The sequence below is a fragment of the Vidua chalybeata genome, chromosome 20 (assembly GCF_026979565.1).
Source record: "Vidua chalybeata isolate OUT-0048 chromosome 20, bVidCha1 merged haplotype, whole genome shotgun sequence".
NCBI lineage: Eukaryota > Metazoa > Chordata > Aves > Passeriformes > Viduidae > Vidua > Vidua chalybeata.
Genome location: NC_071549.1, coordinates 6,442,927 through 6,468,187, shown reverse-complemented (window position 1 = coordinate 6,468,187; position 25,261 = coordinate 6,442,927). Strand labels below are relative to the sequence as shown.

General features: G+C 43.0%; 1 protein-coding gene across 1 annotated transcript; it reads left to right on the top strand.

Moving 5' to 3' along the window:
* The first annotated feature begins 49 nt into the window (after positions 1-49).
* PITPNA (phosphatidylinositol transfer protein alpha) lies at positions 50-25,164 on the top strand. The gene is made up of 12 exons (XM_053961430.1): positions 50-222; positions 5,066-5,096; positions 10,719-10,864; positions 11,377-11,468; positions 15,527-15,534; positions 16,488-16,562; positions 16,925-17,008; positions 17,908-17,985; positions 18,887-18,997; positions 20,485-20,607; positions 21,340-21,409; positions 22,403-25,164. Exons 1-11 carry the CDS (start codon positions 203-205, stop codon positions 21,385-21,387), a joined length of 816 nt encoding a protein of 271 aa, XP_053817405.1. The 5' UTR covers positions 50-202; the 3' UTR covers positions 21,388-21,409; positions 22,403-25,164.
* Positions 25,165-25,261: the final 97 nt, after the last annotated feature.

Below are 25,261 nucleotides of genomic sequence, written 5' to 3'. Positions count from 1 at the left end.
GGCGCGGAGGTGACGCAGCCGTTGCCGCAGAGACGAACCGCCCCGGCCCCCCCGCCGGCCCGGCCCCCCCGTCCCGGTGCGGCGCGGCTCGGTTTGGTTTGCCTCGGCTCGGCTCGGTCCATCCCGCGCAGCGGCTCCGGGACGCGCCTCCTATCACCTTCAGCGGCGCTGGCCCGGGCGGGAGGCGCGCGGCGGCACCGCCATGGTGCTCATCAAGGAATAGTGAGTGCCATCCCGGCCCCCTTGAGCCCCTCCGGTCACCTCCGTCCGCTCCCGGGGCCTGGCGCGGTGACGGCCGCGGGTGGGCGGCCCGGCCTTGCCCCGCACTGCGGCCGCGGAGAGGGAGGGGGGGGAGCGGGGAGCGCCGTGAGGGCCGCGGCGGCGGTGGGGGCGGCATGAAGGTCACGGCGGGGCGGGGGCCGCGGCTGCCGGCGGTCCCCGGGTCCGCTCGGCCCCGCTGCGGCTCCGCGGGTGCCGCCGGTGCCCCTACGGCCTCCGCGGGCGGCTGGCCCCGCACCGGCTGTGCGGGGTGGGTGATGCCGGTGCCCGGGTGCCGAGGGCCGAGCCGGAGCCGGCTCAGTCCCGGGGGTTTCTGTGGGAGCTCTGAGGGAGGCAGGGGCGTCTCGTTGTAACAGAGCCAAGTGCCAAGCCTGGCTTTGATCCCCTCCCGCCTTCGGCTGTGTAATCTCCAAGGAGGGATTCCCGAGAATGTCAGAAATGAGGTAGCTCCAAAATATTTTTGTGTGTGGAAGCCTCACCTTGGAGTTCTTCGCTGACCCTGAGGCGGCTGCGGTTGTCCTGCCCCGCGATGGGGATGAAGGGGTGGAAAACTGGCTGGACATGAGGGTGTGTAGCTATCAGTCACGTTGCTTGTCACAGTCCTTGGTTCAGCAGCTTTGTGCTTGCTAATGTGGAATATACTCTTGGACCGGTGCACTTTGGCTGGGTGTCTTCAAAGCTGTGTGCACTCTGCACATAGTTCTTTCCTGAATTCTTAAGGTTAACTCAAGTGCATTCCCCAGTTAAGTGCATTCCATCATTTTAAACTTCTTTTGGCTGATGGAAGAGGCCTTCTTTTTATTTTTTCTTTCTCCCCTTCCAAAAGATACCTGTGGTCCCAGTGATAAAGTGGGTTTTCAGGTCTTCTCTTAGACACATTTACCTACATGGCTGTGTCCTCCTTACAGGAATTACTTGGCAAGATTATGGACCATGGTGTGGATGTAAATATTAAAACTACATTGAGGGTTGTAGTGATCCTTGTAGTTGCCTTTAAACTTAACTACTTTTTTTTTCCCCCCCGAAATTCTTAAACCCCTGCTATTTTTATCCAAACAATAGGAGTGTAGAATTCAGGAGCAGCAGCAGAGCTGCTCTTTGTAACACAGAAACACCATTGCTTCTGTAGTGTTAAACTGGATAGCAGTCAGAAACCTGGCCTAAGTGCTTTGTTGCAGGTGTATGAAAAGATAATTAACTCCTTCCACAACATCTGTTTTGTTGATATTTTCCTTTGGATTTTCTACTTTCCCTCTTAGAGCACTTTGGCTGGGTTATCATGTATCTTTTTCATGCTTCTGCTCACAATCCCTTGCCCTGTACCACAGTAAAGCTCATTACCACTGAGCTGTGCTGTAAAGGTGAGAACATATGTACTTTGAATCAGATTTCTGACAGTATGAGCAGTTCATTTTCGTGACTATCACTTCCAAAAATTGTTTTACTCAACATTATTTACCTCACCACATCAGCATGCCTGCTGGTCTTTCACACTGCCTACTTCAGAAACAAGGTGTGAAGTGTAAATGTTAAGAGTAAAGGTTAAAAGACCAGAATTACTACATTGGTTTCCTTTTACAGGTTTCCATTTGTATTTTCAAAAGGGTCACTAAACATTTTTAGTGTTGCCATCATACTGTTTCTTTTCTTCCCTTTGTTTTGCCCTTAGTAAGACATGTGTGGCTCTAAGGACAGTCAAGGTTGCTACTGGACATTCCAAATGAACATTTATTTTTGATTTTCTGAGATTCCCAGCCACCTCTGAGATCTGCACAGTCTGAGTTGTGTCACTGTATTGGCTCAGATTTAAATTTTCTTGATGTTGTACGTGCCAAATTTACATCCTTTTTGAGATGGTTTTTGATGAAATATCACGTTCCAGGAAGCAGTTGTTTAAGGCATGTTGAAACCTCTTGTTTTGGTGTGAGCTGGTTATTTGAAGTGCTTTGCTGTTACTTATGTTAGTTCTGTTTGCATGCAGGTAATTACTGCCTTCCTACCATAGGTGGTAAAAAGCTAAATGATCTGTAACTTCATCTCATCTGAGCAGATTATTCTTCCATCTCTGTGACCCCTTGTCACGCTCTCCCTAGTAAATCAGATGGGTTTATTATGCCTGTAAGTATTTTAGGAGCTGATACAGAAATAGAGCAATATAACAAAAACCTGATGTCACATTTTATTATCAGACAAGTCTGTATCATCATTTCTCTACAGCTTCTTGCCCTGGTGGTTATGCAGTGATGACTTTAACGCTTTCATCTGATGTCCTGTCAGACTTTCAGACTTATCTTGCATTTCTATCCATCCATGGTGCAGATAAGCTGCATGAATTTTGTTCATATGTTTGCATTTTTTGGGTGTCAGGGTTTGTAAATGCTGGCTGGAGTCTTGCTTGCTGTCCTTATTTTGATTTAAACTGCCTCTGAAGACCTTGAGGAGAATCAGAGTGTGGAGACTCACTTCCCTTTCCTGTGAAGTGACGATAATGCCACTGACCTTCCCTGCAGCTGTACTTCCCTTTGCTGTCATTTGAGGCAGATTTTAATCTAACAGGGATCTTAAGTTCCTCACCATTTTCAGGACAACTACATCATATAATTTCTCATAATTTGAGCAAGTTCTGTCCTAAAGTTAGGAATCTGTGTTCCCATTGGTGCTCTTGCAAAGGTTTTCCTCAAGATCCTCTTAAGGAGTTTTCCCTCCTTCTTCTTTATCACTTGACTACCTGTAAGTGGTTTTAACCCCCACTTTCTTGGTTTGCTGGGTTGAACAAACTGTAAACCATTGATCTTCTTTGTGTTTCTGTTTCTCCATTGAGCTCTAAGATAACAATTGAGATTTAGTGTCTTCCAGTTTCCTAAATGGAATTTCATTCGCTTACAGCAATGTTTTACACCAGGTTTTCTGAAGAAAAATGTTTTAACTCCATTCCAAAGAAATTGTTTTTTCCCTGTTTCTTGGTCTTTAATTTATCATCCAGCCCCTCTTTTCATTCTCATTGCACTTTTATCCAATCATGCTCAATGGCAAAGTCTACATGTGGAAATCCCTTTCCTTTTTTTGATCCTCCCTTACACCATACTGGTGTTGGTCCTCTTCCCTCTTGCATTTCAGCAGGTATTTTCAGGGAACAATCTGTAACAGTGAGTAAAACAATTATAGTTCAATGTATCCTACCAGCAAGTGGCACATGGATTTCCATGAATTGATCAAATCCCATTTAAAAATTGCTTTTACTTCCTATGTTCGGCAAGGAATGCCATGTCTTCAGTAGACATGACGTAAAGAAGCACACGTGATTTGGTCTAAAATTTGTTGCCTAATGATTTTTCTGTTGTAAAACAGTCACTGTTCCTTCTCCATTCATTTTTTTTTGCATGATTTATGATCTCTAAAACTCTTCCATACCTGAGCCTTTTAGCTGGTTTTTCTCCCAAGCTGAAAGGCCAAGTCTTTAGTGCTTTCTTCTCACACAGAAGCTTTTTCCCATCTCCAATCATCTTTTTTAACTTCCTTTACTTGTTCTGTATCCTCTTTGGGATAAGGTGACCAGGACTATGGGCAATATTCAAGATGTTGATATGTGGGAGATTCTAGTGACTTAATTGTCTTTTTTGTGTGTGTGTCTGTGTGCTGTTCCAGTTTCTAATACTGGGTTTACTTTTGAACTGCCACTGAGCTGATGTTTCCTGCTGCTTTTCCATAAAGGCACAAGATATTGGCAGTAACTAACTTGGAGCTCATTAACCCCGTGTGTTTGGTGAAAACGAGTGCCTATAGTGCATTATTATTTTTTTTTATTGACACTGAACTTCTTTTGCAGTTCTCAGTAGTTCTTTCTGCAGTACTCTGCAGTCAGCATAAAGTGTTGCTGTCACAAATAATCTTGCATAATCTGTAATCTTTTGCCCTTATTGCAGTTTGTTCTTTTGGTAAAGTGTAAAAAAAGAATTTTATTTTCACCGCTATTGCTTTTTCATAATCAGTTTATTAATACAGAGGGCTTTTTTTCTTGATTGTGTCCTAGTTCCATTGAGACTAATTCCCAAAGAACTGGGAATTCTTCTCCCCATGGTAGCCATATCCATTTCCTATCTGTCTCTTGCTTTGATTCCTTGTTTGACATCATCTTTGCTGAAAGCAGAAGTCAACCACAGATCCAGTTTTGGAGAAGACCTTAAAAATCATGTATTTCTGTCAGCTTTAAATTGATTCTTTTCCAAAAAATCTGTGTGACTTCAGGCAGTTTTTTCTGTGTTGTCCAGTCAGTTGGTTCTCAGAAGCATTCAGGAAACCACAATTAAAAAAAAAAAGACTGATTTAAAGCAGTGGCAGCACCCTCCTTTGCAGTGAGCTCTGAGAAAGCTTTTCCTCTGCTGTTTCCTGCTGCTCTGGGACATGTGAGCAAATCGTGCAGTGCCTTGTGGCTATTGCAGATCTCTGCAGAATTGCTGAGGCCCACAGAAACCTCCCCAGCAGCTTGATAGGAATAAGATGGGATTGCTGAAAGGATGGAGTGAGAGGGATCACCACTGTGTTGATGCTGGGTGGGTTTGCAGGCCAGTGAGGGATCACCAGTTGAATTACAGAGTTTTAGGAGAGGGTTGCAATTATGCTCTATCATGTATTGGTTCTCTTTGAGGTTGTTATATAAATAGTCTTTGGCCTAAGGATTACTGGAATTCTGGGGGGAGAGGAGAGCTGTGCAGCCATTGCTGTGAGGGCTGTGGGAATTTTGGGGCTGCAGGGATATTTGCTAATTTCTGTCTCTGTTCCCTTCCAGCCGCGTTATCCTGCCCGTGTCTGTGGAGGAGGTAAGTTCTTTGCTTCTTGCTTCCTTGCTTTAGGGCTGTAAATAAACCTGTGATCAAAGCATGAACAAAACCTGGAAAATGCAAGCTGTCCTCAGGAGCCCCTGTGAGCTGTTACTCATTCTCCATCATTTTTGACCAAATAATTGTATTAAGTCTGAGGGTGCCAGTCATCTCTCTTATAAAATACTTTCAGATATGCTGATTATAAATCTTGAGTTGTCAGGCTGTTTTCAAGTGCAGTTTCCTTTTCATTAGCACTATTGTTCTTTTCTATTTTTTTAACATGAAGGGGAAGCTTTAGTACAAATTTAAGTCACCTTTTAAACTGTGTTTTGCTAGAGCTCTTTTGTTTTAAACTCTTAGGCAAAGATCAAGAATTACTTGTGACACAGGAGGCTCATATAACAAAAGGACTTTTTAAGACCTGTGCTATTTAGCTCTTACATACAGCAAACTTTCTTCTTGTTTAGATAAAGCTGAATTGAGAGAAGAGATGTAGTTTCTATTGGACAGGGTGATTTTTGTCACCAAAACAACCATGGAATAGCTGTGCAGACTCAGTGGCTGTTTCCCTCCTGTTTCCTCTGATTTTCAGTTTGCCTTTCCTTCCTCCCTCCTGCATTGAACACCACTCTTGCAGAGAATCTAACCGTATAAGTGTTTTGAATTTTTTAATCTTTATACTAACAAGGCACAGATTGAAATGACTGAGTATGTAGCATTTCTTTAGCAGATTCCTTCTTCTGGATGTGTTTTATTTTTTCCTTGTGATCCTTGGCTGTAAGCCTTGGATTTGTGAACTCTGATCAAGGCCTTGTTCTAACTCTTAGGGAGAGCTGTGGTAACAGCACTCTTGTTCCTTTTTCTTTCCTCTGAATATAGCAGCTACTGTGGCGTAGACAGTGGGGGGCTGGCTCATGGAAGCACTTTTTTAAGCACATCCCTTTTATAACTCTTACTGTTTTGACAGAACACAGTTTAGAACTTCATGTAGTGCATTCCTGCAGCCATCAGACTGGCTAGTAAAACAAAAGCAGTGTCTAAGCTGAGTTTCTTGTTCCTGTGGCTCAGTCTGCTGTGACAGGTATCAGATGCTGACAGAAAGCCCAGAACTCTGATCAGAGAGTGGGTTTAGATCTGTGTTCTATGTTAGTGCAAGAACAAGGCTGGTAATGCCAGAAGTTCTGTCTGTTGCTTGCTCCCTACCTGTAGCTTTTATGCTTTCTGCATGAATCTGTTTCCAGCAGTTTTAACAGAAGTCAGACTGAAGTATGAGAGTAGAGAAGTTTGGATCTTTTATTGTGCCTGAGCACCACTCACAAGAGCAAGAGCTTGACAAAGGAAGGAGTAACATGATCAGCTTTATCAAGTAAGCAAAGGATGCAAACTTGCAGGTTAGAGAAAGCTGTGGGTAGATGGCAGGTTGCTTGAGCTCAATGGACAGAAAGGACCTTCCTGAATGACAGGAACCCTGACTTGTAGTGATATGGCTCCTTGGTGTCAAGCTGTGTAAACAAAAAGTCAAAGCATCAGCATACTGATCGTTTCTTTGAGGGGGTTAGACTGGATGGAACCCAACACGGAGTTTTCCTAAGTTCTCTGATACTGGGATTAGCCTTCATCCAGTTAAAACGAGTCCCTGGCTGTGCTCTTGCCCCTCCCTGGCTGTTCAGAGCCTCGTGTGTAAACTGCCTGTGTGGAAAACTGAGGGTTTGAGCTGTAGATAAATCTGTCAGTCTCTGGCACACTCCTTGTGTGGGTGCCCTGGGATTATCTGTTTCAGGAGGTGTATTGCTCTACTCTGGGTCCAGTGCTTGCCTTGTGGAGAAACCCCCAAGCTGACAAATCAAATTTCTCCCCAAACTTGCACATTGTCACTGTGTCCCATGAGTCATGTCCCTTTCCAAGGTCTGGTGGTTTTCCTGTGATAGGGCAGATTTCAGGAGCCAGTTCCTGAGAGCAGAGAGGGTGCTAAAGTTCACTTAGTTTTGCCTATGTAGCTGGGTGTGCTTAAGAAAAAAGGTTATTTCCAGTGTTGACTCAGAGGATGACTGCTGCTGTGTTTATTGCCTCATCCCCCTTCCTGTGTGCAAAGATGCTGACACATCTGTGCATCACTTGGTCACTGCACTGCTGTCTGTTCTACAAACCAGCTGTTAAACCTTCATTGCTTTCAAGGATTTCCTTGTGTACAAAAATCTTCAATAGGGCTCTGGAGATTTGTTATTGCTCCTGACTGTGTAGCTGCTCATGAAGCATCTCTGGCTAGCAGGAGGACTTCTGATTTCATTTTTATTTGGCTGATTTTTGCTCAAAAGGCTTAAGAGTTTACACCTTCTGGGCATGCAGATTGTTGGCAAAAGTCTGATGCCAGTGTGTAAGATAGGGAATGAAATTAATTGTAACTTTGAGATATCATGGAAGAGTTGAGGGAGTCTTTTGTGAGGTTCTGTGCTATACCAGGGATTCTGTGTTCAGTCTCCACCCTTAGCAAATGGATCTTAACCAATAGTATGGAATTCAAGAGAAAACTAGTGATCAGGAAGGCACTGGGGAGCTGTGACTTAATCAACACAGAGCTCAGTGCTGCTTAGCTAGCCAAGCTGGGCACCAAACAAGTGCAAGAGAAGCCCTGGCGATGACTAAAACTCGAGAGCTGCCATGTAGGAGTTAGGCTGTAGTAGTCTGTCTTCTACATGGAAACCCTGCCAAAACATGGTCCTGCTCAAGTTCAGGCTGCAAGCTGCACTGCTGTGTTGGTTTATCTCTTGTCCCACTGTGGGGAGCAAAGGGAATCTCCTTGTTGAGTGTTGGGTGCCAGGCTTTGCTCCCATTCCCTGGCCAGCATCAGGTGCCAGCTTGGGGAGGGTGGACTCGTGTGGGTGTCTCTGCCAGCTGCCACTGAAATGCTGGTATGGATTAGAGCTGTGTGTACACATTCTGTGCTGCCTCTTTGTTCCTTTCACATGGCAAGGAGCTTGCCAAACAGAGGAATCTTATTAATTGCATTCAAAGCAGCTTTCAGGAAAACAACTGCTCTTGAAGATGGTTGTGTTGAGATCAGGCCTGCTGGAGGAAATTTGGTGCAATGAAGATATTCTCTCAGCTGTATAAGAGATGTTTGGTACGGAGCAAGAGGGATGACTTCCTGCAGAAGAGAAGAAGAACTTTTTGGTGCTCTCAGGTTTGTCTGAAGTTCAGATTCCTAGAGCCAAAATCTTTCTCTCTGTTTACCTTTGCAGGGAGAATGATGTGGGATTTGCTCATTGGGACAGTTTTATTTGGGCCTTTTCCTCTCTTATCAATGCGATTAAAGGCTCAGAAATAACAGGGAAGTTTAAATGGTGAAGATGTTAAACCAAAGGGTTTATCTTCTTAGTGTCTGAACTTTGACCCAAGTCTTTGAAAGGGAGAAGGAATGAATAAGAGGCTGTTACTAAGAGGAATTAGTTTGTGCTCCTGGAGCTCTGTCCTGGGACTTGCTGCAAAGCAGTCAAAGCCATTCAGTCCTCCCCTGTAATCCTGTACTTACCAAACTCATAATAAACTCTGTTCTGTGAGTATTTGTGTGGCTCTGACTCTGCTAAAGCAACTTTGCTTCTAAGGTTTCACAACTCTCATGTTTTGCTCATCTGGAGGGAGGTGAGTGCTCTGCTTTGTGTGGGTCATATGTAGGGAGTCATAAGGAAAGCAGTGTGGTGTATGAAATGTCAGAAGTCAGAGACTTGTATTGCAGCCCAAAATCCAGACTGAAACCCAACCTGCTGTGACAGTGCAGGAACTGTCCAGCCAAGTGAGGGCTGCTCGTGTAACCTGGGTCAGGACCTTCTGGAGAGATCCAGCAGAGCTGCTGCTCTTAGCTTGAAAATGATCTGATTTTTGTTCTGCCCCACACGAGCTGAGGCCAGGACACCTAGCCTTGTTACTCTGGCTTCCATCTATTCTTCCAGCAGGCCTTTGTTGGCACCAGATGGCACAAAGTACCAGAGAGCTTTGGGTACTGTTGTTATTTTGGATGCTCTGACAACAAAATTTAACGACTGTAGAAATCTTCCTTCGTTGCAGAAGATGTTCCAGCCCAGTGAAGTATTTCTGGGTTCTCAGCTCTGAGCAGTATTCCACTTTTCCAGGCTGGCTTTCAGAAGTGCTATTCCTGTTTCTGATGCAGAGCCTTATGCTGTGGAAAAGGAAGATGGCCTGAACAGTGTTGCATTGCTTTGTAGTTATGTTATGAAATTTTTGGGAGGTTTTGGTGGTGTTTTTTTTTTTTTTTTTAACATTGCACTTCTAGTGCCAAACACTTTGTGGTTTACCCTTTCAGATTTCGTCCCTGTACTGTTGCCTTTGGCAACAGTTGCTGTTTTGCTCACTTAAGAGTTCTGAAGACTTAACTCTGCTAAGTTAGAACTCTTCCTTTTAAGTCAGTGGTTTAACTTCTTCATCCTCAAACTTTGCTCATCTAACTTTGCCTCAGAGAGACCTGTGTGAATGTTCTTCATTTGATCATGTTTCTTTTGAGCTCTGCATCCCCTTTTTCAGCTACCAGAGGCAAGAATGTATTAATCTTTACATCTTCTGCAGAGGAGAATGTTCTCTTTTGTTTATTTTCTTGGTTTTCCTCTGTTCTGCCCTGGGAAACATTTGTGAATTCCTCTTATGAAAGAAATTGTGTAGTATTAAGTAGTTTAAGTGATTTCTGGGAAATAATGCTGCTAAGTGAATGTCTGTAAGAGACTGAGAAATTATTTTAAGGTAAGAATTTTACTGTATGTTGAAATTCTGTGCTCTCCCTAGTAGTGGATTAAGCTTGTGGCTAAGAGGAACTGTGATACAGAGGAAAAAACAACACAACCCAAACCAAAGATCATAGGAAAAATAATAGGGATCAGTGACAGGATAGATCAACTGGTCATTTGGGACACTGGCTCAGTTATTTCATTAGATAAAGTTTTCAGAATTAAAATACCCTCTTTACTTCAAGCTTCATACTCAGTTGTGTGAACTGCACGTGGGGGATGCTCATCTTTGACCCTCAGGGCTCCTAAACTGTGCACATTTAACAAGTTTGTTTCTTGGAGCACTTAAATCAGGTGCAAGTACCCTTTATCTTCTATTTCCCTTATGAAGTTTTTCACTCCCTTCCCCTGCATTTTGTAAAAAAGCTTGATGTGAATTTCTCTGGGGCTCTTCTGGATGCAGCACTGTGTGCTTATTGATTCAGGACTGGCAGTGCCTTATTCTAAATTTTGTGGGGACAGCTGTGTGTCACTCAAAAAGAGTGAAACCCAATGGATTTTGCTACAGTATCCCTGAGGTCATCTGTGTTTTCTTACTTTCTGATGGTTCTTTCATCTTTCCTACTTTCTCCTGGTTCTGTGTTGGTTTGGAGCTTGAGATTGAAGGGTTAAAGGGAAGTGTCTTACTGGCAGTGCTTTCCCCCTAACTACCACTCAAGCTTTCTATCTGAAATGAAATTAAATGAGCTGCTTATCTGCTCATACAAGTGGATGTCCTTTTCTCTGCCCTCTCCCCGGGTAATAAATTTGTCCTTGGCTTTTCTGGCAAAGTTATTACTTCAGCTGAATTACAGCCATGGTAATAATGTGTCTTTAACTTCTCCAGTATCAAGTAGGGCAGCTGTATTCCGTGGCAGAAGCCAGTAAAAATGAAACTGGTGGAGGTGAAGGAGTGGAAGTCCTGGTGAACGAACCCTACGAGAGAGATGGAGAGCGTGGGCAGTACACACACAAGATCTACCACTTACAGAGGTATGGGAACCAATTCATTCCCAGAGTTGGGCAAGAGGAACCAGAGGGGTTGCAGCAACTGTAAATCACAGATTATGTAAAGGCTGAAAGATGCAGGAGCATAACAGCATCACCTGGCAGTGAGCATCACTGGGACACCCACCCTCCCCTGTTAAAGTGGCTGTTGTCCCAAGAAAATCTGGCTTTGAGCTTTTCAAAGCAAGTCTGTTCCTGCCACCCAGTATTTTCATACTTGAATTTGGCTAAAGAACAAAATATCTCCTAGATTTCCACCTGCTTTCAGCCTATTTTTTTTCCATTTGTTTTATCTTTCATTATGTAAAGAGGATTTATATTAACATGTCTGATTTAGCATTTCTGGAAAACATCATAATGGGGTTGGGGAGAGTCCTACCAATTCCAGAACTGTGTGAATCTCTAGTGTTTGCATTCCAGGTGATGTCCTCCCTGTCTCAGTTCTCTTTACATATAGTCTTTATTAATGCCTGTCTTCATATTTCCAAATTCTGCAGCAAAGTGCCAACATTTGTGAGAATGCTGGCCCCTGAAGGAGCTCTGAATATACATGAAAAAGCATGGAATGCCTATCCCTACTGCAGAACTGGTGAGTGCCTGAGGAAGGACTCTGCATTCTCCCTTTTTGTTTTCTGGGGGCAGAGGGAAAAAAGGTAGGGGAGGGTATAAGCAAAGATGCAACCAGTAGAGAAGCTGTTTCAGCTCTCCAATCTTGTATTTCTGTTCTCTAAGCCCTTTGTGTAGTCACAAAAAGCAAAATACAGTGCTGAGGAGTTAAAAGAGCTGCCTTTGTCTGATGTGCTGCTAATGAGTGACCTTCCTCTATGACAGGAAAAGAACAGACCAAGAAATCTGTTAGTCTTCCTAAAGGAATAGCTGTGTAACACTGATGAAATAAATACATGAGGGGTGATTTTGTGTGCTCAAGTGCAGCAGAGCCAGGTGGAGAAAGTGGAACACGGTTGGAAAGTGGAAGAAAGAGGGGAACAGGGCAGATCTCAGGTGCCTCTTGCTTAGTGCAGGTGAAGGGAACAAGTGTTAAGTGATGGGTATTTGCTCACTTGCAGGATCTGAGGTCAGTGAGGGTTGAACAGAGAATGCTGCAGTTGAAGTGAATCCGTCTGTAAAGGCAGGGGTGAGGCTCTGGGAGCTGTGTAAAGTGCTGAAATAATGTCAAACCTATTTTCTACAGGAGTGGTTAGTATTTACTTACTGAAGTTACCAGCCACGTTGTTTAATCACTACAGCTTCTCTGGTTTTTACTGCTGTAAACTGAAAATTTGACTTTACCTCCAAACTTATGTAGTGTTTGGCAGCATTTTGTGCTGTTTGTATCTCTGAAGGATACATTTTCTGCTAGTTGGTAGTGGTACAGTTGCTATGGGAATGAAACACTTAAAAATTCCAACTGTTCTTGAAACTCAATATATAAAAACCCCCTTTTTTGACATTTTATTTAAGTGAATTTTAGGTGAATTTTAGATGAAGCGTTTTAAAAGAAGGAAAAAGCTCTGCAGTGGGAGAGGATAGTGTTACCTCAGTCTGTGAAATTACATGCAGTAGTCTAGTGGAATGGATATTTCAAATACACAATTCAGATACTGTCATCAACTTTAGAATAAATTTTTAATGTCTCACAGAAGATGTGGAACCACAGTTGTTCACAATCTTTTTTATGCAGTTTTCTTGCTGCATGTTACTTAAATTAGTTAGTAAATGTCTAGTTTATTTCCATGTTAAGCCCACTGAGCTGATTTAAATGCCTGGCTGTATACTCCACCTCCTCTTTTCCTTCTCCACCAATTTCTGAAACAAAGGTATGGAGTTACTTCTTTTGTTATTCTTAAGCTGCTTATCCTTCAGTTACACACGAATAAAATTCTACAGAAGAATGGGATACTAAAATCAAATACAAGACTTTTCAACACAATCAAAGAAATTTCAAATCTTAATATGCTGGTAATGATAACAAAGAAAAAAAAACCCTCAGCTGCAATAAACAGCAACATAATATGAGATAAAAAGTGCTTTGTTGTGGGGGTTGGAGCAGAAGGCAGTTTTGATGCGGAGGCTGATAAATCTGTTTAGAGAATCTGCCAGCCTGACATGAAGCAAGAGGAGTTTGGAAAAGTTGCTGAAACCTTCCTTTGGCTGGGATTGGGCAGGAAGGGAGAAAACCCATGGATGTGAGAGAAGAGAACCCATGGATGTGGGAATGCATGGATGTGAGAGAGAGAGGGAATGCATGGATGTGAGAGAGAGAGAGAGAGAACCCATGGATGTGAGAGAGAGAGAGAGAGAGAGAACCCATGGATGTGAGAGAGAGAGAGAGAGAACCCATGGATGTGAGAGAGAGAGAGAGAGAACCCATGGATGTGAGAGAGAGAGAGAACCCATGGATGTGGGAATGCATGGATGTGAGAGAGAGAACCCATGGATGTGGGAATGCATGGATGTGAGAGAGAGAACCCATGGATGTGGGAACCCTTGGATATGAGGACCCTTGGATATGAGGATCCATGGATGTGAGAGGGAACCCTTGGATGTGGAAACCCATGGATATGAGAGAAAGAACCCATGGATGTGAGAACCCATGGATGTGAGAGAGAGATCCCATGGATGTGAGAACCCATGGATGTGTTGTGGGGCTGCCTTGGGCGTTACCATTTTCCTTTGGATGCACTCGGGTGTTTTGGTTGGATTTGGGGAGACTTGGATGCCCTGCTGTGAATCTTTGGGCAGCAGAAAATGCTGTGCTGGCTTAGAGCAGCCAGGCTTTCAGCCCTCTCACTAGAATCTGAAATTTGAGAGCCAGAGACCTGGTAGGAGCTAAACCTGAGTGTAGGAGCTGCTTCTGCCTGTGCCCTCCTGTCCGAGGTGGTGTTGCTGTGCTGTCCCTGGAGCACAGCTTGCTTGTTCACAGAACCTTCTAAACTGGAATAAAGCAATGCTTTTACTTAATTGTGCCTCATCTTCTTCTTTTTTTAATTACGTGTCTACATCCTTCTTACATTTCCCTATATCTCCTCTGAGAAGCTCAGTTAATATACATATTATGAGCCATTATCAAAGTAGTACTGGAGATTGAGAGAATTTTAATGCTTAGCTTATAACTTTCTGCAGTTCTGCACACTTCCTTGTGCTGTAATATGTTGTTTTTATGTACTTTGAATGGAAGCCTTATACTCTCATTTGAGAGTATAAACTGTAAGTGAGGCTGTTGTTATTGTATGGTTTCACAACTTCTGCAGTAAAAATGAAGTGAGGATTGTCTAATAGTTGTACCTGTGGGCTGGTGCCAAGGGGAACAGTGTTCTTCTCTGCAGTCTGACTTTAATATTAATGTTGCTTAAGTGTTTTTAGAAAAGCAATTGGATGTGTGTTCCACTCTGAGTGTAACCATGGCCTGTGGCCAAATGTCAAGAAACTGAGAAGTTATAACTGCAGTTGAAACATGTAGGAGTTGCTGCTGTAATGCCTCAAGAAGCAGGTCCTAATTTGTAGGAAGCTGAGCATTGAAGTTTCAGTGGGCATTTCTGAAGAGATTAATTTGTTTCTTTACAAATGAGGAGTCTTCCCCACAGGGAAGAAGTTAAGGAGGTGAAGAAACCTGTTTTGAGGTAGCTGCACAGTCACAGCACACAGTCATGGCAAAGTGAGAAGGCCCTGGTTTATAATTATTGCTGGTTTATTCAGTATTTTGTTGGACTAGGAGGGAAAAAAACCCACTTCCTTCTTGAAGAAATAATGAAATGTTCTTTGATATGAAGTTCAGCCTTTGAAAAATTAGCATCAGCTCTGCTTTCTTGTTCTCTTCCTCCAGCCCAACATGCCAGTCTAAATAATTGGCTTTCTGTAAAATTGCTGTAAAAAGCAATTTTCACATGCTAGGGGTTTAGAACAGTCCAAGCACAGCAGAGGGTAATTAAGGCAGCTGGATGTGTATGATAGGTGATTTGGGATGGTAACTGTCTGCAGTTTGCTGGGTTGGAAACTCAAAAATTGTTACAATACCTTTAAAACCAAATTGCTTCTTAATCAAGCCCTGATGTCAGACTTCAGAACAGACCATAGAACTTCACCTCCAGCTTCAGACTTCCTTCTGCTTGAGTAGAATTGCTCAGGTCGAGCAGATGCTGACTGTTACAGGATCTTGAATTGCTTTTCTGTGTTGAATAATTGAGCCTCGGTGTCCGGGGAGCTCAGTTACCACGAGCAGCAGAGATGCAGAGGGTCTGGTTACTCCAGGCAGGGCTGCACTAGCCTGGAATCCAGCATGGGTTTCCTCTGGAACTATGGAGAGGCTCCTTATCTGCAAGCTGAGAAAGGATTGGTAAAATGCTGTCAGCTGAACATACTTATTCCATCTTCTCATCCAGCTGGCAGCAGGCCAGGGAACACAAGTGGCAGTGCATAATTAATTGCTGCTCCTCTGGGTTTGTTTCTCTGAGTCTGAGAATTTCCAGAGGAGAAGGGATGAAGTTAGCTGGGTTTTATCAACTTCCATGTCTTTTCCCTCAGAGGTACCTGGGAAGCTGGAGCTGTCCTGTTTGGCTGAGAGTGGGAGGAGGGCAGTTATTGCTGTGCAGTCTTTTCTCACTAAAGTGCTGTGTCTCTTTCTTTCCATGTGTTGATTTCTTGGACCAGTTATTACAGTAAGTATTGCTTTTACTGATAATCTGTGGAATAATGACTGAAATGAAGTGTTCTGGGTAGAAGAAGCTCTTTAATTTGAGCTAAAGACACTTTAGCTTTTATCATTGTAAGATCACATAGATTAACTGCCCTTACCAAGTGTGGTGTATCCATGTGACCATGGACAGAGATCTGTCTGTGCTCAGCAAAGCTCAGCTTTACAAATGGGAACAAGCCTTGCTTGGGTAAACTGAGTAAAAGCCAGTTAGCTCTTGCCATGCTGTCCCCTTGATTAATCTCTTCTGAATTTGGTATTTCCTTTCTACATGCTGAGTGTTTCAGTGGCTTGTGCTTTTGTTTCTGCTCCCCTGAGGGAGGATAGGGTTACCTCTGGGAGTCCATTGCTACTCACAGTAATAGTGAGAAATGGAAAGTTTTTTGCTTACTTGGCAGAACTGTGCTTCTTGTCCCTTCCCTTTCAGTGTCAAAAGCTCTCAGCACATCAGTTTAATATTGTTATTAATTTGAAGAGTTGCATCAAAATATGTACTCAGTGCTAGCTCAATAATCTCTGTGGAAAGACAGTTTCTGCCTAGCTAACTTATGTTACCCCTTCTAAACTCTTAAATAGAGTGGCAGATATTGTCCTTTAAAGAAAAAGCTGTTTATAAACTCCAAATGTGCCACTAAAATAATAGAATTTTTGGTTTTTTTTTTTTTTTGTGAACAGCTTGTGGTTTATTTAATCCTAAGTAATTAATGATCAATCAATTTTGCTGAAAGCGATGATCTGGTTACAAATAATTCTGAAATTCTCTAAGTTGGACCCCAGTCAAATGGAAAGTTCATTCTTTGAATTAGTTCTTTGAGTTGACTCTCCTAATGCTTATCTGTGTAATAAGAAGACAAATTATATATTTGTCTTATATAATTATATATCCTAGAATAACAAGAAGCTTTATTTTGATGACAGAATGAGTATATGAAGGATGACTTCCTGATCAAAATTGAAACCTGGCATAAATCAGATCTTGGAACACAAGAGAATGTGAGTACTTGTGTCATGTGTTTTACTCATCTCTTTAATGTCACAGTGCTTCTTTCTGTGCTGGGTTAGAGAAGTGCTGTGTGGAGCTGTCTATTCACCATGTTTCTGCATTTCAAATGTTTGTCTCACTACCAAGGCAGACTCCCTTCTGTTGGCTTCTCACATAAACTGAATAAAATTGACCCCAAACACTTGTTCTGTGTGAGCACCTTTGCTTCTTTAGAAACTCTCCCATTGTGTGTTTACCTGTAGGTGGGAAGGGGAGCACTGGGTGTCTGCATTTTCACCTGGCTTTATATTTTCTTAGGCTGGGAGTGTTCTGTCTCTGAAGCAGCTCCTTGAGTGGTGTTGTTTCCCTGCAGGTGCACAAACTGGAGCCAGAGGTATGGAAGAGTGTAGAAGCCATTTATATAGACATTGCTGATCGGAGCCAAGTACTCCCCAAGGTATGGTAGGTGGCTAACAGCTCCCTGGGGGGGAGGCCTTGTGCTAAAAGAGGGGATCATGGACCAACTGTCCTTCCAGGGATGCTCACAGGCAGCAGGACAAGTGAGAGGATGGATAGAGGAGGAAAGGCCTTCCTTAAAGCTGCTCATGCATGCCAGAAGGAAAGTTCTTTTAAAAACTCTGTCAACACTGCCTGTAAAATGTGTTGCCTGTGCATGTAACAGTGTACTTCTCCAGCAGTGCAGCTGACTGAAGTGCTTGAATAGCAGGAAATGGCACTTCCCTTTCCATACAGGATCTCTCCTAAACTTCCCCCTTTTTGATACTTCACAAGTGTATCTGGAAATGATGTAGCCAGTACTTGGTTCTAAGAATCACTCCAGTTACTGTGAGAAAGAAAGGGGTGTTTCTTTGCTGGGAAGAAAAATCAACTGTATAAAAATGGAATGTTGGTTGAGTTTCCTGACTTTCAAACAGTATTTGATACCATTTTCATGGTAGTACTGTGAGTCTGACTCTACTTTTCTTCTAGTGAGCAGCATGTGAGCATCACACTGATAAAATGCTGTGAAAAATCCTAGATAGCACAGCTGCTTTCTGTAAGAGCAGTGTTTAGCTCCCAAAGAGCAAGTGGTTACAGGAAACATATCCTACAGAACTTCTGATCACCTTACAAAGGTCATATCAGTTTGTTACCACTTCTTCATAGCTCTAGGACGCAACACAGTGGGGAGATATATTTCCTTGGAGAGTGTCTGACCTAATGTTGAGGTCTGAAAACAGTAGTTCTTGATAAGGCAGAGGTTAGTCTTGGCCCAGGAAAATAAATCCTTTGTGTGAGAGAACAGCTGGAAAACAGAAGGATAATTTGTGTTTAATCTTTGTGTCTGTCCAATAGGATTACAAGGCAGAAGAAGATCCAGCAAGGTTTAAATCTGTCAAGACTGGACGTGGACCTCTGGGTCCCAACTGGAAGGTTTGTATTGATGAGTTCAGGAACTGTATTAGGACAGATACTGGGGTTTGGAGCCAAAGATACATCTGGAAAACACTGGAATCCCTTCTGCAGAAGGAAATGCAGAATTCAGTCCTGAATCTGTTCTGATTTTAAAAGAAATTAAAAGAGCTTGGTACAAAGAGAATGAGTTCCAGGAAATCTCTAGAGCTGTCTGGTGCTCAGCCCAAGGCTCTCTCACCCAAGAGAATTCAAGGATGAGATAACTGAGTAATGACCAGCAATGTTTAACCTTTCACTGAAATCCTTGGAATCTGAAGACATTACAAGTGCAGATATAATAACACCAGTCTTTAAAAGGGACCTTGGGTGGGATTTGGGGAGCTACTGGTGTGCAGGTCTGATTTCTAGCAGGCAAACTTGGCAGAAGCTGAGGTTGATATGATTCATTTGGGAAGAGTGGTTATGGCTCCTGTAGTGGGAAATAGGAAACCTTATGGAGTTTTCTTTAAGACTTTATAATCATGACTCAGATGATATAATCTAATTCCAAAATGTTTTAGGTAGGGACTTTATCAAGAGACTTTTAAGGAAGCAAAGTAGCCGTGGTATAACAGTGAAGATGCTGAAAGACATAATTTTAATGGAAGAAAAAATGGACAACAGAGGAGAGGAAGGAATAGTCTGTTCTCAGAATGGAGGGAAAGCCACCTGTGAAGGAAACCAGGGTCTAGTTTCATCATGCCTTGAAAAAGGGTGAGCAAAGGTGTGACAAAACTTGTCAATAAAATATAAGAAGGGTGTAACAATGCAAGAGGATTGTGGGGAATTGTGGGAAGACTTCATAGTTAGGACTGAAGGAGCTGCTTTCCTGGAGACACTTGGCTAGAGGCTTAATGTGAATATCTTTGTGTCTTTGCAGAAGGACCTGGGGAAGCAGTCAGATTGCCCATACATGTGTGCTTACAAGCTGGTAACAGTCAAGTTCAAGTGGTGGGGTCTGCAAAATAAAGTGGAGAACTTTATACAGAAGGTAAGGTCTGTGATGGGGAGACATGTGGGAATGGGGCACATTTCATCACCCACCTGCTGGACAGGCAATGGCTCTGCCTGAAATTCTGCACTCAGTTAAAGCTGGGTTCAATTTGCTGCTAATCCAAGGGCAGAGGTGGCTGATTGTTCTGTGAAGTGGCTATTGAACATTTTTACTCTAATATGTGAAGGTAAATTGTCTGTTTTGTGTTGTTTAATAAATCAGAATTGCAGTCACTTGGTTGTTGGTTTGTGAGTGATGAGGTGATGCATTTGTACTGGAATTACATTGTGTAGGGGCAAAACATGTTTGTGGGGAGATGGCTCCAGCTATTTGATGCTGATCAGCTGAGGATCTTTCTGACAAGTCCTGGAGCTGTAGTCACATTTTCCTCTCCTAGTCTGCTGCTTGAAAAACCTGTGTTAAAAAATAAGCAGATGGTAGGAAACTTTATTAACTTAAAACATAAATGGTATCTCAAAAAGAGCTTTTTTGTGGCAGAGTCTATAACCCATGAGCTTCAGCAGGATGCTACACCTGGGAATGCGGTTTTCCAAGCAGTGCTGTGTTCATAAAACTCCTGTGCCTTCAGATCACAGAGACTTCTCAGTGGTTAATATTGATAATCCACAGAGCTGCTTCTGCAAAAGCAATTCTCTGGTGATACAATCTAAAGGCAGCAATGACCATGGTGCTGCAGAATTTCAAATACCTCAAAAAAAAAGCTCTTAATAAAGCAATGTCTTCAATGTCTTTCTATTTATGAGTATCTACAGGTTTGCATCAAAGTATTCAAGCTGCTTTTGATGAGATATGAAACCATAATTGGTAAAACTGAAGTGTCCTTCCTTAATGAGGTCTTTCCAAGAGGCATTGTATATCCCTGTCTAATATAATGATTTTGCCTAGCTTATCTCTTATAAAATGGAAATAAATTGCTCCGAACCTGGAGTAGTTTGTGCACATTAGTCACCTCTGCTGAAAGGTTTTCAGCTATGAAAAACAAGTTTAGGCATTGTTCTAGGTCACTTCAAAACAAAACAAAAAAAACAAGACAGGTACATGTCAGCCCTTTACATTTCCTAACTTCTAGTTTTTAGCAAGTTAAGGATTTAAAAAATACCTGTTTCTCCTTTTTTCTGCACTTCCAGAGCAACTTCATGCTCTAAGTAAACCCAACTTGGAGCACTTTATTCAGTCAGAACAATACTGTCAAATCAAAGGAAATTCACTAATTCTTTCAGTGCAGTGCTGTCTAGGTTTGGGGGGGAAAAAAAGGCATTTCTCTGGGGATTCAAGGTTCTAGATTAGATATTCTGATAAAAGAATAAAAATTAGCTATCTCCCGTTTCCAATTGTGGCAGCTAGATGGAAAGGTGGGCGAGGGAGCTGATTCTACACATCTCTGAAAATTGTTACAATGCTGTGAGCTCCATGGTAATTGCCCTGTGACTAAGCTGGTTTGTGTTTTATTCCTCCTTTTGCAGCAAGAAAAGAGGCTCTTCACAAACTTCCACCGGCAGCTCTTTTGCTGGCTGGATAAGTGGGTTGATCTGACTATGGAGGACATCCGTAGGATGGAGGAGGAGACCAAGAGACAGCTGGATGAGGTCAGTGGCAAAGCAGGGCAGGTGTGGGTTGTGTGAGAAACTGCTTCTCTCCAGCACAGCAGAGAGGAAAGGCTGCTGCATTGTCAGGGCATGGTGTGAATTGTGCTCCTGCTATTTAGGTCACGCTGTGTGTGCTTTAAATGATTGGCCATGAGTCCATGGTGCTGGCATCTCCTCCTAATCATTATGGAATTCTCCTTCTGTTTGTTGTTGAGCCAGTAAATGTATTGAACCACAGGTAATGAGGGGCTGAGTGGCAGTGATTCATTTACTGCCTCAATATCTGCTGTTTACTTTTACTCAAAGCTGAATGGTCGATTTTGTCCTCATTAGTTGCCAGAAACCTGTTGAGTAAAAGGTTTTTTAGCTCTTAAGTACCATAAGCAGGTAGTGGGGGTGTTTAACAACATTCTTACTCTGAGAAACACAAGCTTGGTAATAATGAGAACCTTGTTCTGTGGTTTGTGTCCTGCCCTGCACCCTTCCCTCCCTTCATGCCTCAGGATATTTCATTATACCTTCATGTACACTCTTGCCCTTTGGGTAATGGTTCCAAATCTGTTGCCAATCCACAGCTTAACCAGAAATGATGCCTGCATGTGCATTTCACAATCACTGATTTGAGGTGCTGAGATATAATCGATGTCTTACACACAGGAGGTGTTCCATACTGATAAATTTTGAGATAACACACATGAGAATCAGCACTTGAACAATTCTTTCCTCTTTCAGATGAGAGAAAAAGATCCAGTGAAAGGAATGTCGGCTGCAGATGACTAATATGACTCCTTCCTTGTGCACTGTAGGTATCAAGAGATTTGACAAAAATCTGTATTGCTCTATTTGGTTTAAAACCCTCAACATTTGTATGAGAAATGATCCTGTTCTTAGCTCCTGGCAGGCAAATCTGTGCTATTGATTGTTTTTATAGTGAACCCATTTCACTGACAGGCTGATGAGCGAGGTTTACTGCCTCATTTCAGGACTATTCTAAAGAAAAGTCTGAGTGAAAAGTGTAAGAAAAATGTGTTAGAATATTCTGTAGTTTACTGCTATTATTTCTGTAATGCATATGTTACTTTCCGTGACTTGCAGAGAAACTTTTGTCAGTCTCAAAAAAAGTAAGTTAGACATGCAAATTCTTGGAATACACTTGGAAATTGAGAACTCCAAGCATTTTGTGAGAAATTTGTTCTTTCCACTGCTTGTTAGTAGTATTTACTAATGGGCCAAGGCTTGGAATAACACTTGGGCATTGCAGGAAAAGCAGCAATGACCATTTTAAAGCTTTTGACTTGTTTTCTTTCTATTCTGTTAAATATGTCATCGGTTTGGGGGCTGGTTTTGCCAAATTTTTCTTAGACACTGCAAAAATGTTGTATAGTATTAGAGAGGTAAGAAAGCAAGGAGAAAGAAGGAATTGTCCATTTATATTGGGAAGAACAGGTTATTAGGGCAGTAAAATGCCATCCTTGGAAGGAATGGGGTGGGGCAGAACCACATCCTCCTGGAGTACTCACTATTTACTTCTGTTTGCCCTCTGTTATTTGCTGGTTATTTGGTGGTAGGTGGGGAACACGAGGAGAGGGAGTGTCTTTTGATAGAAATATTTTAATTTTTGAATGCAGCTTCAACCATTTGATTTTCTTCTCTCCCATTTCCTGTGGATCAGTGCTGCAGTGCCTGGCGACAGCGTGACTCACATTTGCTCTCTCAAGGTTGTCTGGCACCTCCCTTGGCACACTGCTCTTCCAAAGCCATCCTGAAACGTTTCCCTGTTGTCTCTTTGTTTCAGTTTGCAAGACAGTCATCAGGAAGGCCCAGGGAATCCACACCCTTGACTGACGGACCATCTCTGGATCAAGCCTTTCTCTGTCCAACCGGCAGGCGATTTTAAACCTCCCATAGCTAATTCTAGATGCCCCTTAATATTGTGAGCAAATAGACAGTCTGGTACTAAGCACTCCAGTGTTAGCACGTGTATCCCAAGGAGTTTCCTCCTCGGGGCGTGTGACTTAGAGATCGCTGTATTTACAACTCCTCCCTCCTCTTTTTTTCATTGTGTTCAGACCAATTTCCATGTGGCCCTGTTTGATTTCCAAGTGACATTTTTAGCTCAAATAGTCTTGTGATGTGGTGACTTAGAATTTTTTTGTTATGGTTTTGTTTTTGTTTTTTTTTTTCCAAGTGGGATAAACTGCCACCTTGGTTTCTGCCCAGCCCTTCACTGTTCTTTGAATGTCTGTTTGGAGAGGGAAATAGTCCATATTTAAAAGTGCAAAACTCTTCCACGAAATGTTCTACTCTTACCCTTGCTCCCAGAGGGAGATATTTAATGGCAGGTAACCTGAGTACAAAATGAGGAGCAGCCAGAGGGTTCTTGGTTTGTGATGAGTTGGGATTTGTGGCTTCTGCAGGGCATTACTTTGTTCTGTCTTAACAAACATGAATTAAAGACTGTCCAGAAGCTGCAGTCAGGCCCTCTACTGGGGCATTCAGCACTTACCTGTTGATTTTCCATTTTAAGGGTCTCTCTGGCCCATGTAGCTCTGTTGTCCTCCAGCTGTGCGTGTCAGTCTTACAGAATCTTTCTTGACACATGTTGCAACTTCCTGGTTCTTTATTAATTAAGACTTCCCATAACTTATAAAGCTGGAATGGTTTTGACTAATAATAACAATGTGATTCTCCCTGGACAAATTGGGATGTTGCAAAGGCTGGTGTGCAAGAGAGGTGTTGGCATCTGGTTACATCCAGGTGCCTGGGGTGGTGGTTCTGCTCAGCAATAATATTCTTCCCATTGCAAGACTGACTAAAATATCTCCTTTTGTGCTGTAAGAGAAACTACTTATAAAGACCTGCAGTTTTCTAGGATATCTGTTGGTTATTATAAATAATAGAGGATACTGTTAATGTAAAGAGCTCTCGTTATTTAATGAACTGAAATATTTACTGTAACTATCCTTATGTTGATATCAGCTTTAGACAATCAACTCAGCAGAACAGAATCAAGGAAATGCTGCTTTCTTCAATACATATGAGGAAAAAAAAAATCCTACTTCTTTGCTTATCCCTAAGGCCCAATGTTTGATTTTTTCCCTCCCCTAGTAGTAATAACTTTATTTTCCACTTCTGTGTTTGGCAGCACTAACATGAATGTCAAACAGTCGTGGGTGTATCACCACTTTTGAGGAGTCTTTTTAGCATTCTGTAATACACTGACTCCTCCAGCCCTTCCCACTCCTGCAAACAGGAGATCCTGAAATGATCCCATGCCCTGCTGAACAAGGCTGTGCTGGGATCAGAGCTGTTTGCAGTGTGAGGGAAGATGGGAATGCTCTGGAGGGAGAGGATGACATTGGTTTCTGGGGAGGGGGCAGTTTATCCCTTTATTTTTAGTTTGTTATTTTGCCTTACTCATGTCTAAGTGCAATAAGCTCTGAATTGTACCAGTAACTCTGGCAGGCTCTTCTCAGTGACCTCAGACGGTTCTGCGGGGTTGGGGTGGGGTTTGAGGGGTTTTAGCAATCTCACCAGGCAGAAGTAAAACAAGTTTATTGTAAAATAGGTAAAGAAACTAAATTTTAATCTTTGAGGCTATTTGGGACCAGGATGTTTCATGACATGTTGTATAGCTGTTCCAGAAGTATTCTAGGAGTGTAGGCCCCAGTTAGAGTCCTTTCAGTTTGAAGTATTTGTAACAGAGAATTTATGCACTGACTTCTGTTCATGTTTGTTGGTTACGTTTTGAGGGATTCTTACACTTGAGGGCAACCTGAGAATACACATAGCACACTTGTTCTTTCAGTTTGTGTTATCCAAGAGGCTTTCCATCTGATGACACTAATCGCCGTGGAAGCAGATTGTAACATTCCACCATTGCAATCCTTTTTTGATCCTCTGATTTCAGAGTAAGAGCTTTTACACAAAGCTTTCCTGATTAGTGGAAAAACTTGGAGGGAGGTGGGGGAAACTGCAGGACCTTCAGCCTGAATACTCCCCCTCTGCTCCCTGCCCTTTGTTTTCTGTCCTTCCAATTTGATCCTAAGTGAAAGCATCCCTCAGCCTTTGGATAGACAAATCCTGTAAAGACCCTTCCGTCTCGACGCTTGGTTCCTGCTAGTGAGCATAGCAAAGATCACGCAGCGTTCCCGTGCCGTATCTTCCATCAGCTTTGGCGAGAACCCCCGGACCTGCCGGCTCCCGGCGGGATCGGCTCCATCCCGAGGGGCTGGATGCGCTGGGATCGCCACTCCCATCCACACCGGCTGGGTTTGGGGGGCCCGGGGGCAGCCCCCTCGCCCCAGCCTGACTCAGGCTGGTTTGCTGACAGGGCCGCTCGCCCCTCATATCCCACAGCCCTCTGGGTTCATCCCGCTGGGCCTCCCGCCACGTCCCGACGGGTTCTCCGTGCTCTTTCCTTTGGCGACACACACTTTGTAGAATGGGTTAGATTATCTCGTCGTTTCTTTAAATGTGAGTTTGTGCCTTTTTTGTCTCCTAAATCTTCCAATACAGGCATATTGGAAACGAAATCTAATAAAATACTAGACAGAGCCTGTCGCCTCCGCCTCCTTTGTTTTGGGCTTTTTGGGGGGAGGTCTCGGTGCCATCCTAAGGCTGCTGTGGGTCCTCCCGGCCGCCAGGGGGCGCC

Bases quoted from the DNA above. Each gene is read 5' to 3' on its own strand.
- PITPNA (XM_053961430.1), top strand. From the start codon at position 203: ATGGTGCTCATCAAGGAATA. The intron at 10,865-11,376 runs GTATGGGAACCA...CAAATTCTGCAG, and splicing joins AAGATCTACCACTTACAGAG to CAAAGTGCCAACATTTGTGA. The intron at 16,563-16,924 runs GTGAGTACTTGT...GTTTCCCTGCAG, and splicing joins ATCTTGGAACACAAGAGAAT to GTGCACAAACTGGAGCCAGA.